The sequence below is a fragment of the Acomys russatus genome, chromosome 9 (assembly GCF_903995435.1).
Source record: "Acomys russatus chromosome 9, mAcoRus1.1, whole genome shotgun sequence".
NCBI lineage: Eukaryota > Metazoa > Chordata > Mammalia > Rodentia > Muridae > Acomys > Acomys russatus.
The window spans coordinates 35,088,563-35,104,118 of record NC_067145.1 but is presented as its reverse complement, the minus strand read 5'-3'; the positions used below and the strand labels follow the sequence as shown (position 1 = coordinate 35,104,118).

General features: G+C 46.5%; 1 protein-coding gene across 1 annotated transcript in view; it reads right to left on the bottom strand.

Moving 5' to 3' along the window:
* Aopep (aminopeptidase O (putative)) overlaps positions 1-15,556 on the bottom strand; it is a 234,916-nt gene that overhangs the window by 11,135 nt on the left and 208,225 nt on the right. Inside the window, exon 14 of the mRNA XM_051151139.1 lies at positions 9,334-9,450. Coding sequence (XP_051007096.1) covers positions 9,334-9,450 — 117 coding nt within the window. The remainder of the gene's footprint in view (positions 1-9,333; positions 9,451-15,556) is intronic.

Genomic DNA, 15,556 nt, shown 5'->3' with positions numbered 1-15,556 from the left:
CCTGTCACTAGGTGGCAATGCTGCAGGGCTGTCTGGTGAGTTGGTGAAAGCAAGACATTTAGCCATGGCGACCCCACTGCCTCCAAGCACAGTGCCTGTTTGCAGCATGCTCCTGAATGGACAGCACTTCTGTAAATGGAGAATGCTTTCAGCGACTTTGAAATTATAACCACAGTTGGAAGCTATAAAATGCTTTGAAGAATTCCACCCATCCTATTTATGACAGGAAGTCCCTTTCTTTCTCAGTCCTTTTGATTTTGAAATTTACTGCTAAAGGAAAAAAAAAAAATCTGTCCAGGGAACATGATCTGGGAAGCCCATTAAACCTCATTTGGAGTTTCATTTTGTATCTGTAAACAGAAAGACGAAGGCTTGGGGCTTTTGTAAGTTAATAAGTCTACATTGCAATAAAGAACCCTGCTTTTTCAATTTGTGTGCTTAAATTAGATTTACTTGCTTTAAAGATGGCTCACTGCTGGTGAGAGCCACGCCATTGCAGGGCTCCAGGCGGAAGGCACTGCCAGCTAAGAACTGTTCAGCAATGTCTGCAATGGTAGGTACTGGCCTGCTCTTTCTTCTGGGACCAAAGAATTGTCAGCTGTGGTGTGGGTGCCACTTTCAGTGTCTGTTTTTTTTTTTTCTATTGCTCCTCCTCTCTCTCACTGCTTGCCACTCCCGAAAGATTGTAACTTGAACTTTGTTTTTTTCTTTTTTCTTTTGGTTTTTCTAGACAGAGTTTCTCTGTGTAACAGCCTGGCTGTCATGGATTCTCTTTGTAGACCAGGTTTGCCTCTGCCTCCCAGTGCTGGGATTAAAGGTGTGCACTACCACACTAGGCAGACTATTGTTTTTCTAATAAAGGGAATTAGACCTTATTTCAGTTGCTGCTGTAAAGCAAGGTAAGTGTTGAAACCTAGTGTAGTTGGTGTGAAGTCTAGGCCAGTGACACATGGAGACTGGGGGTGGGGGTAGCTCAGTCAGTAGAGTTCTTGCAAATAGGAGGAATGGTGAGCCTGTAACTCCAGTAACCGTGAAGACAAAGACTGGCTCATTGGTTGGCCAGCCTCCCTAACAGGCGAGAGACCCTGTCTCACAGAACAAGATGGATGACTCCTGAAGACCACCACCTGAGGACCCATACCCATGCACAAGAATGCACACACAGACACGAAAGAGTAACACGTGTCACGTTGTGCTAGCATACTCGATGGTGTCTAAGCTGCTGCAGCTACCACACTAGCAGACAGAGTGTGCAGTGAGGGCCAAGAGTGGTGACAAATACAAACGTAAGTGCATCAGGACACAGCAGCCTCACCTATATGTGAATCTTTGATCTAGGCAAATCATCTTTCCTCCTCCCCTATATACAGAAAGCTTCATAATACCAGGAAAGGCTTAGTGCCAGCCAGCTAGGAGAACTTCGAGCGGACGTGGGACCTGCACTGGGTTCAGGCAATTATCACCTTCTCTTCTCAGGTATGACTGTGGTGGTATCACACAGGCCACAGCTGACAGGTGTGACTGTGGTGGTGTCACACAGGCCACAGCTGATAGGTGTTACTCAGCAGTGACACCTTTCAAAATGGTTGTGAAGTCAGGAAGTAACAGGAAGTAACTCGTCCTGCTCCTTCAACCAATGGTACCTGGTGTTTGCTGGGAAGAGGACTTTTGCTGCTGGTAGAAATAGTGACCAAGCAGGGACAGCTATGGAGCCACCAGGAGTGGGTGACAACTGAAGGCACGGCAGTGAGGCCTTGCTGTGAGCCAGGCTGGCCCTGTACACTGCCTTTAGTAGTTTACTCCCAGCCCACGAATGCCTTAAAAATAATTTCTCTGAAGAAAGCAGACGGGAACATGCTGTCTGTGGTTCAGGTTTTTGTACATGTCTACCCATTTAATAAATACCTGACCAGTCAGTGTGCTGTGATAATTTACAGTCAGTAAAGTCTCCAGCCTCAGGAACAGAGAACATTAAAAAAAAAAAAAAAAAAAAAAAGCAAATCTCTACTTTTGTTGTTATTTTATTTTAGATCATCTTTTTAAAAAATCCCTTTATCACAGAAAGAGGAGACTCTTGTCTGTTGCTGCCCTTCCACAGAAAACTTCCGTGAACACTGACTCAAGTAATAAGAAAGAAACCTATTGAAGAAATTCTTTTTGTTTTGTTTTTCAAGACAGGGCTTCTCTGTGTAGCCTTGGCTGTCCAGGCTGGCCTTGAACTCACAGCGATCCACCTGCCTCTGCCTCCTGAGTGCTGGGATTACAGGTATGCGTCACCACGCCCGGCTATACTGAAGAAGTTCTCAGCAACATTTTCCTGACTTTGAAGGGTGTGTGAAGACACTGCTGCAAGCCAAGCACAAGGAAGAGAACGCAGACACAGCTGAGGAAAGGCAGGGTGCATGATGGTAAGCAGACCCATCTAGCCACTTCAGCTCACAAGCTCTTTCCTGGCTCTTCACACAGAAGACACTGAACTGGAGCCACATCACGAGCCCCATTCCAAAGCTCGGACTCTGAAGCATGTGGCCCTAATCTGTCACCTGGGTTTGAGCATAACAAACCAGTCCCTCTGTACAACAAAGATGTGTATCCACTGCTCTGAATACTGTATCTGTGAGCAATGGTCAAGTTGTCCTCAGAGAGCTTCTCTGTGAGAAATACACCAGGCTGGCCTTGCAAAATCTGCCTGCCTCTGTCAGGTGCTGTGATTAAAGATTGGTGCCATCATATTCAACCTTAATTTTACCTTGAATACCAGGTCCCTTACTGCCATTCAATATTCTACATGAGTCTCCTGTTTTATATTCAATCTGAAAACCTGCCACAAGAGTTTCCTTTCACAGTGATGCACTGACAGTGCTGGATGGTGACTGGTGAGGTTGCTGGCAATGAAGCCCTGTATCACTGGTACCCAGCGCAGCCAGCATGGGTCTCCAGCAGCTATGGGCACAGCTGGTGCTTTGGCATCGTTTCTACTCATAGGCCTTGACCTCCCAGGGCAGGGCCATGGGACCAAAGTCTTGGTATAAAGCTTGTGTGCAGACTGCTTCAATCTCAGGACTATACTGGACAGGCACACCTGGCCTCAGTAAGGTCAACTTCTACCTCATCTTGCTGCTTAACCTCTGTAGGGGGGCAGGGAGGCCCGGAGCCAGGCTCTCTGACACAGCCAGTAATGTGGAGAAGGGTCTGTGAGAGACTGTGTGCTTCTCCACAGGGGTCAACAGGGAAGATGATCCTATCTCAGTTCCCTACAACACTGGCTCACTGTTGAATACCAGTCTGCTGCCACCTTCTTCTCTTCTATCAGAAGAACTCAGCTCTCCCAAAGCTACATTCTTTAAAGCTTTGAGTGGGACAGAGTGGGCTCCAGGTGGCTGTCAGCCATCTCTGTAGTCCACATGCTCTAGGCTGTCACCAAGTGTTAAGACAGTTCACCATGATGTTTTACAAACTGCTTTTTTTCTGAACCCACTGCTGCTTTAGAGCACCCTGGCTTCTTAACAGGGAATTTGCCCCTCAGGTGACAGCTAGCAGTATCTGGAGACATTTGGGGTCCTACCACTGGAGAGAGGTAGCCACCCCACCTCAGCCCCAATCCAGGAGCAACACACACACCAACCATTAGCCCAAAGGCTAGGAATTCTGTGACCACAAGTAAAAGATGTCACAAACAGGAAGACTACACACATGAGGTGGGTGAGCTTTCTCCTTTCTCCCTTAGTTCCTGAAAAACCAAACCAAACCAACCAAACAAAACCCACAGAGCTAAAGAGACAGCATAAACTCTATCAACTAAGAGCCTTCCCATGAACAGAAAACACATTAACCAACAGGCACACTTAGCTGGGTTGTGGCTCAGTGGCCGAGCATGTGCCTACCACACACAAAACCCTACGTTCCACCCCTGGCAAAACAGCCCAGAAAACAATGGGATAAACAGAACCCTGGGTGTTCACATTTTAATAATCTTACACTTTCCTTCATCTTACCTTGTTAGCAATTCCATAAACAAAGTATGTATAGATTTATTTTAATCCCAGGAAATCAAGGCTCAAGAACATTCTCCCAAGTCCCCAAAAGGGAGTCTGGAGAGCTAGTGAAACCACCACACAGTGGATCTCCAACTCAAGGCTCCATTTGCTAGCACATTCTGACAGTAGCCCACTCAGACACATCACATAGTTTCCAAGGAAAACAAAATCAGATATAAAATACACAGAGTAAAGATCATTTCATCAAGTCTCCAGCTGGCAGTATAGTTGAGGTAATGCTGTACTGATGAGGAAAATGGAGCTAGGGGAAGGCACATGACAAGTGTCACCATCTGGCCCTGTGACCTGCATGCTGCTCACTGCAAAGTCCATGCCTTGATCAGCACCAAGTCCTTCACCTGGGTGCTCAGAAAGCAAGAGCCAGGTGGTATTTCAGGAATGGGTACATACAATCATTATGCTTTCTTGCTCTTTTGTTTTGAGACAGTGTCTATGTAAACCAGGCTGGCTGGCTTGGAATGTGCTAGCCTCAACTGTCTGCCTCCTGAGTGCTGGGATAAAAGGCGTGCCACCAACCCCAGCTCTTACTCCTGTTCCATCCTGGTGGCTCTTCCCCTTTTGTTGGTAGTCTGAGACTGGGTCTTACTTTGTAGCCCAAGCTGGCTGGGAACTTGTCCTGATGTTCCAGCCCCCATGTGCTGATGATGACAACCCTGTCACCAGACGGAGCTCCCCACTTTGTGAGATGACCTGGTGCTGTGAGTGACTTCTCCTCAGCAGGTACCACCCTAAGCATCAGAAGGTGTGGCAGTGAGATGCTGTTTCTTTGTTTTCCAAAGTTATATTAGAAGGATGTATGTGTGTGTGTGTGTATACATACATACACATATATACACACACATGTACACATAGATAAATATATACACACACGTACACACACACACATGCATGTATGTGGGTTTTTTCAATTAAAAAACACACAAAAAGAAAAATGTTTGAGACTCTGCACCAAGGTATGCCCAAGTCTAAATTGCTCAGTGTGGGGGCTGGAGAGATGGCTCAGAGGTTAAGAGCACTGTCTGCTCTTCCAGAGGTCCTGAGTTCAATTCCCAGCAACCACATGGTGGCTCACAACCATCTATAATGTGATCTGATGCCCTCTTCTGGCCTGCAGGGGTACAAGCAGGCAGAGCAATGTATACATAATAAATAAATAAATATTTAAAATGCTCAGTGTGGCCTTCACACACAAGTTGACACAAGTGAGCAATGGCGATGGTAGGGGAAGAAGCCACCCAGGAAGACCATAGACCCTCTTACCACAGGCTAGTTTTTCTGCTTAAGACGCTTGCTAAGGCAATAAAGGGAACTCACTATTTTAAAACGGATCAAAAGCATTTATAATCACTTAAAATTTTTTTTAATGTATGTGTTTGCCTGAGTGCATATAAGCATACTACATGTGTGTTTGCTTGAGTGTATGTGTGCATTACCACATGTGTGTGTTTGCCTGAGTCTATGTATGCATTAGTACATGTGTGCATTTGCCTGGGTGTATGCATCCTTACTACATGTGTGCATTTGCCTGGGTGTATGCATCCTTACTACATGTGTGCATTTGCCTGGGTGTATGCATCCTTACTACATGTGTGCACTTGCCTGGGTGTATGCATCCTTACTACATGTGTGCACTTGCCTGGGTGTATGCATCCTTACTACATGTGTGCACTTGCCTGGGTGTATGCATTCTTACTACATGTGTGCTGGAACCTAGTAAAGGAAGAAGAGGAACTGGAGTTACAGATGGTTGTGAGCCACCTGCTATCTATCAGCTTATTTCAATAACTGACTGTGTCAAAAGTCCATGATTAAAATATGCAAAGGTGAACTACGCCAATTGATTATGTGTTTAGTGGATTTTGTTGTGGTTGCTGGGACCTGAGCTCAGGCCGTTTATAAGAGCACCAACTGAGTCATCTCTCTGGTCACCTTATGTACATGTCCATGTGTATCACAGCACACACTGAAGGTCAGAGGACAGTGTTTAAGAGCAAAGTTTCCCCCCTTCCACTGCGTGGATCCTAAAGATTGAGTTCAAGTCTTGAGGCCTGGTGGCAGGGACCTTGACCTGCTGAGCCACCTCTAAGCTTTAAGAGGGTTTTTACATAAGGCTTTTTGTTCCAGAATCAACTGCCCGGTACATATTAAAACTTTTATTGCAGGCCAAGTGTTTCTATGGACTGAATTCCCTGCAAGTTTGTTTTCATTCCTGGTTGAAGGAAGCCAGACCTAAGGCTGGCTGGTAGCTTTTGACTCTGTGTGTAAAAGGTGCCCAACTCCTAGGATTCTGTTACTTTTTAGGCCAAAGAACACTAAGGTGGCCCTGCAGATGGCAGGTACAAGGTGGCCCAGAACAGGGAGTCACTCCATCACCTCCTGCTACCCTGCTGCTTTAAGATCTGGGCCTGCTGTGGCACCTCCCCTCACAGCAATGTCTTAATGACAGGAAAACGGGTGCGAAACCTGGAATGGAGATCAGAGCCGACCCTCACAACCCCTGACACACAAATGCCCCGAAGTGTCACCATCTCCCTTGAGGGTCGACAAGGGAACAACAAGTTCTCACCACCAGAGCCCAAGCCTGGAGAACAGGGCAAGAGCAGGAAGTCAGAGCAGCTGCAGAGGAGCATGGATGCTAAGGCCATCCTGGGCTGCCACTCGGCTTCAAAGGAATCTGTGGCAGAGTTTCTGATGGTCCAGACTCTTAACTGCTGCACCAAGAGAACACAGCCCCCATCCAACAGGAGGGATATGCATTGCATGTTGTCATGAGGGGCACGGCCAGCTGAGGCCACAAGGTAGCAGCAGGTTTCCTTCTCAACCTTGCTACATTCCAGGCATGTTTTCAGGCCAGTCAGAGGAATGGCAGGGACATCTTTTAGGTCTTGGAAACAGTCTGCCTGTAGTCATGGACAGGTCCTTCTCTACGGACTGCACATTCAACACTAGACCCAGAGATTGGACAGAGACCTACACAGAACACTGAAGGCCTAACCTGCCTTTCCTCTCTTTTCAGGGGGGCTGGGCACAGACCCTGCTACAGAGGTCTCTTTGGCCGTCTTTCAAGTGACTCTTACTTATTCTGTATTTGGGACTCCCTTGCTTGTTCAGTCAGAGGGAAATAGTGAGAACCAAGTCAGAAACCTCAAAATTGTTTCCACCAAGTAACAACAACTTTCTTCCATGGAGCGTCTGTCACTCAAATAAAAGCAGCTGATGGTTTAATTCCTGCTCTCTTGTCAATAGAATTCACACTTAAGTTATGACGTTTCTAGAAACAAGATGGTTGCTAAAAATCTTGCTGCTTCTGTGATTTAAAGTGACGTCAGTACAAGAGAAGCCACCATCAAAAGGAACTACAGCCACAACAACAGAGCCACTAGCACAAGGCTTCTGCTTAGCCTGAGATCCTGAGTGCAGAAGTCTCAATCTGCAGGCCCAGAAAGGGCCACAGCTGGAAAGTACTGTGAAAAGTGACCAGAAGCTGGGATGGTGAGAGTTTTGCTAATTATACCGAAACCCAGGTTTTAGGTTTATGACAGCTTTCCCTGGCTTATAGCAGCACTCATCCATGTATTCCCAAGTGTGGGGAAAGTTGACTAGTTGTTGCAGAAACCACATAAATCATTTGCTGACTGCTATCCTGATGTGCTAAGTCTACACATCTTTCTGGTCTTGTGTAGCCACCTCCCTCTGTCCTTGGCTCAATGTTGCTTCCTCTGGGAGGCCTTTCCTAAATACTTGGTTTAGAGATGTTTGCCTGTGTATCTTTGCCCCTTTTCACTCCTTCATAGGTCTTGGTGGAAGCTACTTTTTTCACTCAGTGAGCCATCTGCGAAATGCAAGGTGCCTGACTGGTGTGCACCATTTCTTTCTCAGTGTGCAGATCATGCCTGTGTAAAGGGGGCCACAGTACATTACATTCACCTGGCCATCAAGGATCACAGCAGAATCAAGTGTCCTGTCTTTGGGCAGTAAGATACAGTTTTGGATATTTACAAGAAAGGGAGATACCTACTTCCTTCTCAAAGGTTGGAAAAGTGATGCACAGTAACTGTACCAGGCTATAAGGTACAAGGTACAAGGCATCAGCGACTGCTCTGACCACCGCCCCCACCCCACCCCCACCTCCCAGTCAGTGCAGGGTTGCAGGAGCCTGGACTCCAGTGGAATTCAACCCCATCAAAACACAATTCTCTGCCTATAAATAGGAAGGTCTTTGAAACACTAATTAAAAATAAGCCTGACATTTGGAATTGCTGACAAACAAAAGGGGTAAGAGGAGAAACAAACAGAACAGGAAGGGCGCCACTGTCTCCTCACAGACTTCTTTCAGTTACTCCTAAATCTATGGACTTGAAAACTGTATAACAAAGCCCACCTTCCCAGGGAGCTATTGGGGAATTGTTTGTCAGTGTGATCCACTTTACAAACTCTGAAAGCCACTATACCACTTCATATAAACCAGTATGTCTAAGCTAAAAGTTAAAAAATACAACATAATCAATAGCCAGAGCTGAAAAGCACCATTAGTCGTGCCCCCCAGCCCCCACCCCATGTGTCACACCTGTGTACACCCGACTCAGCTGGCTGGGTTTCAGGTGTCCCACAGCCCCAGGTGCTAGTGGCTGCTGGACTGGAGTACACAGGAAGCACAGAGTTAAGGTCCTCTTACAGTCTCTGCATTTTAGAACTCTGCGTCAAAGACTGTTTCTCTTTGAACTTTTGTGCTCCTCTTATGATGATTAAGTACATTAAATATTTATGATTTTGTATGTTTCAAACCTGGATCCCATCTAGGATCTGTACTGTGTTCCAAATAAGCTAAAATATATTAAGGCCACATCACACTGCTTCACCACAAGCATCCAATTTTACTTTTTAAACCATGGCTGCTAGATTCGTTTTTCATTTCCTTTACACATGGCTTCTTTCTTGTCCTGGCTGAATGCAGCTGAGCTGCTCCCACACATCTGAACTGAGTTTCCTTAGTGAGCTAGGGAAAGGCGTCACCACCAGAGCACAAAGTGACCCACCCGAGTCTTAATTCAAAAAACTCCACCCTGTAGCTCAAACTCTTAGGGATCATATCTGTCGTTATAATTTACATAGGAGGAGGGAAAACTTAGGCCTCCAACCATTTCAAGTACACCAACGACTACAGGAGACTGCTGGGGAAGTGCAGGCAGGAGCTGATCGCTGGTAGCACAGGGGATCCTGCTAAAGGCAGCAGCGGGCTCCCATCAGCTGGGGCCTACAGTTTCAGGTGTGTTACCTCTGCATCCTGCTCCTGGAGGAGGTAGGTCTGCTGGAGACGCTGCAATGTCTGAGGCCTCAGGGTCTTCTGCTCTAAGAGAGAATCCAAAAGCAAGACGATCTGGTCTGGAGAAAGCTGAGGACAAAAGAAACAGCCCTTGAAATGCCATTTAGCCATCAAGAAGTTAAAACCAAGATTCTGATCTGAGCAAGGACCACAAAGCTGGGGTAACCCAGCCATTCTTATGCATCTGAAAACTGGGGAGACTGTGTGCTGGCTTTCCTCATACATCAGAGTTTATGCTGTCTTCAGCCCCAAAGCCACATATCCTGGGGTCTGGCGAACCTGTTTTCTGAGGTTTGTCATGTTGGGTATGTGCTTACAGAAAAATCAAAACAGCACTTGTCTTAATCGAATGTCATAGCAGCTCCTGATGGCCTTGCCTTTGTGGTGTGCTAATGCCACAAAATGTCTCTGGCTAGATAAGGACTCAAGAGGGCATCCAAGTTTAGACAAATCCACAGGAGTTTACCAGAAGTAGATAGGTTGAGATTTTCCTCTGAGCTGTGGAAGCCTGGAAGGCACCTGCTGAGCTCTGAAAATGAACACAGTGCAACAGCTGCCTCCTCGCAGAGCCCCTCCTCTTCAAGAGGAGTCTGTTTATAATCTTGGGTTTAAAATACTACAATGCACTTTACAGGCTGCAGACAAAAGCACACCAAAGGATACACCTAAGTACCCTCAAGTCAACCTCACTCCTATTCCCAACTTTTCACACCAAAATTGGTAGTGGAGCAGCTACAGGCAGCTACAGGGAGAAGTCTGCATGTGATACAGACACACAAGCAAGTCCTGTGATAAACAACTGTACAACTTACTGGGAGCCTCTCCCGGCTGGGCCATCACAGGCCAGACGCAGAGTGGAGAGAAAACTCTAGATATACTGTACTGACCGAAAAAGGCTTGTGCAAAAATCAGGGTTTTACAACTATTTACAGAGATTCCACACTCTCTACACTGGGTACCCCTCCAGCCTTGGTTATGATCTTTCTAAGCAAACCAAACTTCTGGAGGCCACACTAGGTCAACAGAGGGTGCTTTTGAACACTGGGATTTTAACTGCCTATTTCTATTACTCAAAAGATATTAACTCTCCAGCTTTTCTCCTCTTGCCTCTCCCTTTTGTCCTAAAATACATGTTTTCTCCAAAGGCCACATGCTAGACAGAGTATGCAGGCCACACTCCTGCATTGTGTCTTCCCTCAGGCCACCCACTGCTTCTCTTGGTGTTGTTGTCGCACTGGCTGAAGTAACCCATGTGCATAAGGTGGGGTATCCCTCCTAGGTTCAGAAACTGACTGCAACTCTCATTTAAAAGTCTGAGAACTGCTAGCATGTGAACCCAGTTGGATCTCCACCTGTGTGCTGTTTCTCTTCCAAGCAGAAAGCTCACATCTGCACACAAACAAAGTGAAAAGAATCCTTGAAAGCATTTGTTGTCTCAAAATTGACGCAATGGAAACCTTTAGAGCTAAGCCCCCTTGACTTAAGGCAGCTGAGATGGGAGGGAGGGCTGGAAGGAGGACTACACAGGCACTCAACCCTCCAGGGCTGTTTCCTACGTTTATCTGGCTCTAATTAAAAGGCGGGGAGGAGTGAGGGTACACACCCCTCCAAGGAATCCATCCTCCTTTTATTCAGAGAGGTACAGATGCCCTCGTGCAAGAGCAGGCTTGTTCAGAGGCGGACGGAAGGTACAGCCACGTTCAACATTCCTCCCTAATGCTGGGAGAGCCCGGCTCACCCGGCCTTTATAGTAAACAGCCGCTGGCCACCTGGGCTCCAGTTCATGGAAAAATGTAGTCTAAACAACGAAGAAAGCAGAGACAAATCAGTGGCCTAATGCTGTTTTCAGCCACATATAATAAAACTATCATTCATTCACAAGTAAATATTGTATCACGAAAGAGGATTACAGACTTGAGAAGAGGATCTATTAAAGCAAAAATATTTTAATGGAGTGAACGTCTCTTTGTAAAATACACATTTGCTCCCTGTCAAGCCACCCTACAGTAGAAGAGAAATAACACATGATAAATGTTCATAAAGTGACTGAAAGATCTCAAGTATTTGCAAATGTACTGGGAGGCAGTGCTGGGCAGCGTGCTGTCCTGGCAGCTGGCACAGGGGATATCCCACTCCTGCCCACACGGAAATCAAATGAACTTTCACATAATGTTGGGGCTGACTGTGTGCTATCAGTGTCAGCCGTGCTACAGTGCCATGGAGAAAAAACAGCCCATGGCCATGGGCATTAGGCCCCAGGGAAGCCAACTGAAAATATTTCAACAAGATCTGCCTTGCTGGCTGGGACTGACAGCTCATGACCAAAATTCAGTTGCAAAAGGAAACAAAATTCTTTTCACAAACAGGGATCCATGATGTTATTATTTCCACACAGGGAACACCTTAGTGCTGTAAAAATGCATCTGCCTCGGAAACTGAAGACTATGAGATGCCCAAGTCGTGTGGGTACTTGAAAAGAATGGCACAGCCCTGTAAAACCTACTCAAACGGGCACAAGAAGCCAGATGCAACAGGAAGGCAGTCAAGTACAAACGCTATTTGTTAAGGAAGTCTGTATTCTTGCCATAAACATTTAAGATTTCATGGTTGTTAATTATGAAGAAATGCACAAAGAAAAAAGTTAACTTCATTCTCCCCTTGCCCCCCACAAAGACTTAAAAATTGAGAAGAGTGGCATAACCTTGCGCAGTTTTAAAGTTTTTTGGAGAAGAAATATGAACTGTCCAACCTCCAACCTTGATGTCCAAGTACAAGTGGCACAAAGAAAACCAGCCCTGGCTCTTCTAGGAACCCTAGTGCCTTTCCAGGAGGCAGGAGTGGGGTAGAGGGGTGGAGGCAGGGGTGGGTCCCAGAAGACAATCCACACAACTGCAGCCCCTACTTTCTCTTCCAGAAGCCGGCTTACCTCCCAGATCAGAAATGCCACAGGCACCACAAGTCTCACCATGAAGCTTCCACAGGCACAAACATCGGGACTGCAGCTGGCATGCCTTGAAGGCCAAGCGGAGCCCTTGAGCCCCTCCTCTGCAGCCCAGCTGGTGCACAGCAGCCGCCGCATGAGGAAGGAAGTCAGCGCTGCTCCAGACCCAGCCAGCCTGAGACTAATGCAGCCACAGACCGACAGTGGCGTGAGTTCTATTATTACCCCCCATTATCGCTCTGGGATCTGAGCCGAAATGAAGCATGCTTCCTCCCTGGTGCCATTTCCTTTTATCCTGGCTGGAGACTAAAAGCGGATCAATGGGGGCAATAATGTATGATGTCACTTCCATTATAGCGACAGCCTCCCCGCTTCTTTCAGTCTGTCTGGAACACACAGAAAGATCAATTCTTCCCAAAAATGGTTAAAAAATGCTTTGGGAGCATGTATCTTCCAGAAAAGCATTCTCTGCTATATTTGTCTATGTTACTTCGGCAGGAACTGTTTACACAGAACAAAACAGAAAAAATGAGGGAGGGAGAAAAATCTCTAATTCTCCTGTAGGCTGGAGACTTGCTGGCTGAAATTCAACCCAAACAGGGCCAAGGCAGAATGCCGCTGACCTTTGAGAGTCACGTGCAGAAGGTGAAGGTGACCTTACAGGTATAAAACACCTTTCATTTTATAAGGCACTCCAAACCTGGAAAATTCCTTGCCACCCTTTCCAGGAAACACAACCACCAACCACTATGCAGGTCAGAAGGCCACCCACTCAGGTCCACGGGTGCCTGCTACAAATGAGGGACATGGGTGGAGCCTAGGAAGACAGTGCTCTAAGTCTTAAAATAAAACTCTGTTGAGTGAATTTTTACTTGCAGAAGATTCTTGCCAATAGAGCAGGATAAGGATATAATGGAGAAAGTTCCCCAAAACAAGAGCAGGAACTTCTATTTCCTCACAACCCAGCGAGAAACAGAAACAGAAGGCAGAGGAAGCCTTGGTCTTCTCTGCCTGTCAGGGAAGGGCTTCCTTTCCTGTCAGGATGTACACTGGCAACAGGCCGAGTAGGTGCTTTAAGCCCATGTTCAGGGTAATGTCTGCAGGACCTCAGGGCAGAATTAAAGTGCCTGCTGTGCAGTAGAAACTTAAGGAGAAGCTGCTGCTCTTGCTGGAGGCAGCAGAAAAACAGCTCTCTGCTTTAATCACATTTTAAAGAACTGTCTAAACCTAAGACTAGACCACTGTGAATTTTGTCTGCATTATTTTGAGGGTAAAAATGGAGGTTGCTAGCAGATGAAGGGTATCAAATAATGAAGAGTTAAAATGCTTTTTCTTCAAACTATAGAAACCAACCAACAGGCTGACTCTCATAGTCACATAGGTTACCTTGGCTATGAAGCATCTGTAAACATTTCCCTCATGGACACACACTGCAGTGACCACTGCTGCAGCAGCATTCACAGGATTCACCCACAGGGTTCACAGCACAAGGACTTGAGAGGATATGTGAACTTCTAAGGCATCGTTTGAACATAGCAGGTCCAAACTGCTACCACAAGACACAAGGACTTGGGAGCCACCAAGAGCAGGCGGCAGCAGAAGTAGGCTATGGCCCAGAGAATCCTCATGTCTCCAAGTGGGAGATCCAGCTGTCATGTGAGCCTTCATCACACGTATTACCCATGCTTCACGCAATGTGACATAGAGCATATTCTGTGAGCTTCATGAAGCCAGACCGCCCTGTTAGCGGAGTCCTGCAGCCATGTGTAGACTAATATTTTATGCCATTGCATATTTTAGAAACGAAATCACTCTAAATGCTCAAATTGAAATTTTCCAAGGATTTTACAAGAGACACTTGAGGTTTTCGTGTCTGCCTGCCTGGAATTTGCCAGCCCCATAGTGATGGGACAAAGGGGAAAGTACTCCCAACTGCTTCATGCTTCTGGGCAGAATCAACTCAAACAAGAAGCCCTAGCCAGCGCTTCGGCCATTTTCCGTGTTGCTGAAGGATTCAGAAAGAACAGCACTGTAGAGCCGGGCCTGGTGGCGCATGCCTTTAATCCCAGCACTCGGGAGGCAGAGGCAGGCGGATCGCTGTGAGTTCGAGGCCAGTCTGGTCTACAAAGTGAGTCCAGGATGGCCAAGGCTACACAGAGAAACCCTGTCTCAAAAAACCAAAAAAAAAAAAAAAGAACAGCACTGTAATGTATCAGAGAATACTTTTAACTTCTGGGTTCGGGTTTTTTTTTTTTCCACTGAAATTTGCTGTTTATGTCAACCCTCTGACCTAAAACACCACAGTCTACCTGATGCACTAATTTGGAATGACTGTGTACCGACTGTGATGAGACCGATGTCCTAATTTACAAACAGCGACACCTTAACTCTAAATTCTTGTTATCCACCAGTTCGTCTCATTCTAAAGCCAAGCACGACAGTAAGTATGTACCGTCATTGTCAAAACTCTCAACTGGTTCTGAGTTAAAATGCAGTTTTATAGCCACAGGATGGAATGTTACAGAGAGCGGAACAGAGGCTGCTCCCGGACACAAAGGATGGCGCAGGGGAGAGCCCGGCACAGAGTGCAGAGAATGGCTGACCGCGGGTAAGATACCACTTTCCTCTCTTTCTTTTTGAGATAGGCTTTCGTGTAGCCCAGGCTAGCTTGGAACTCCCTATGTAACAAAGGGTGACAGTGAACTTCTGATGCTCTGACTTCTACTCCGGCAGGTCTAGAATTACAAGCATGTGCCACCATGCAAGGAGAGAGAGAGAGAGAGAGAGAGAGAGAGAGAGAGAGAGAGAGAGAGAGAGAGAGAGAGAGAGAGAGAGAGAGAGCGAGCGCGTGTGCACATGCTAGGCTAGCCACATTTCCAGGACAAGCAAAATAAAATTCTAAAGACCCAGAAGGAAATTAAGGAAATCCCAGCCAAGTTTTGGGTGACCCACACAAGATACTATCCACCCCCCATTTTGTCTGCCTATACCTCAACCTAAATATTTTCTTAAATCCTGCTATAAACATGTTCTGATGAATTAATGGAGAGAAGATGCACTTTATGAAGTTCAGATCCCATCTGTGAATGGCGTGCTGAGAGGGCAACAGGAGGGCAAAGCCTTTCAAAACGCAGGCCCTGCTACGTGCCACTCCCATACGGACACAGAAATCTGCTATGTGCATGACCAAAAACAGTGTTTGCCGGCTTCAGTACTTTCACTTATAGGTCAGTG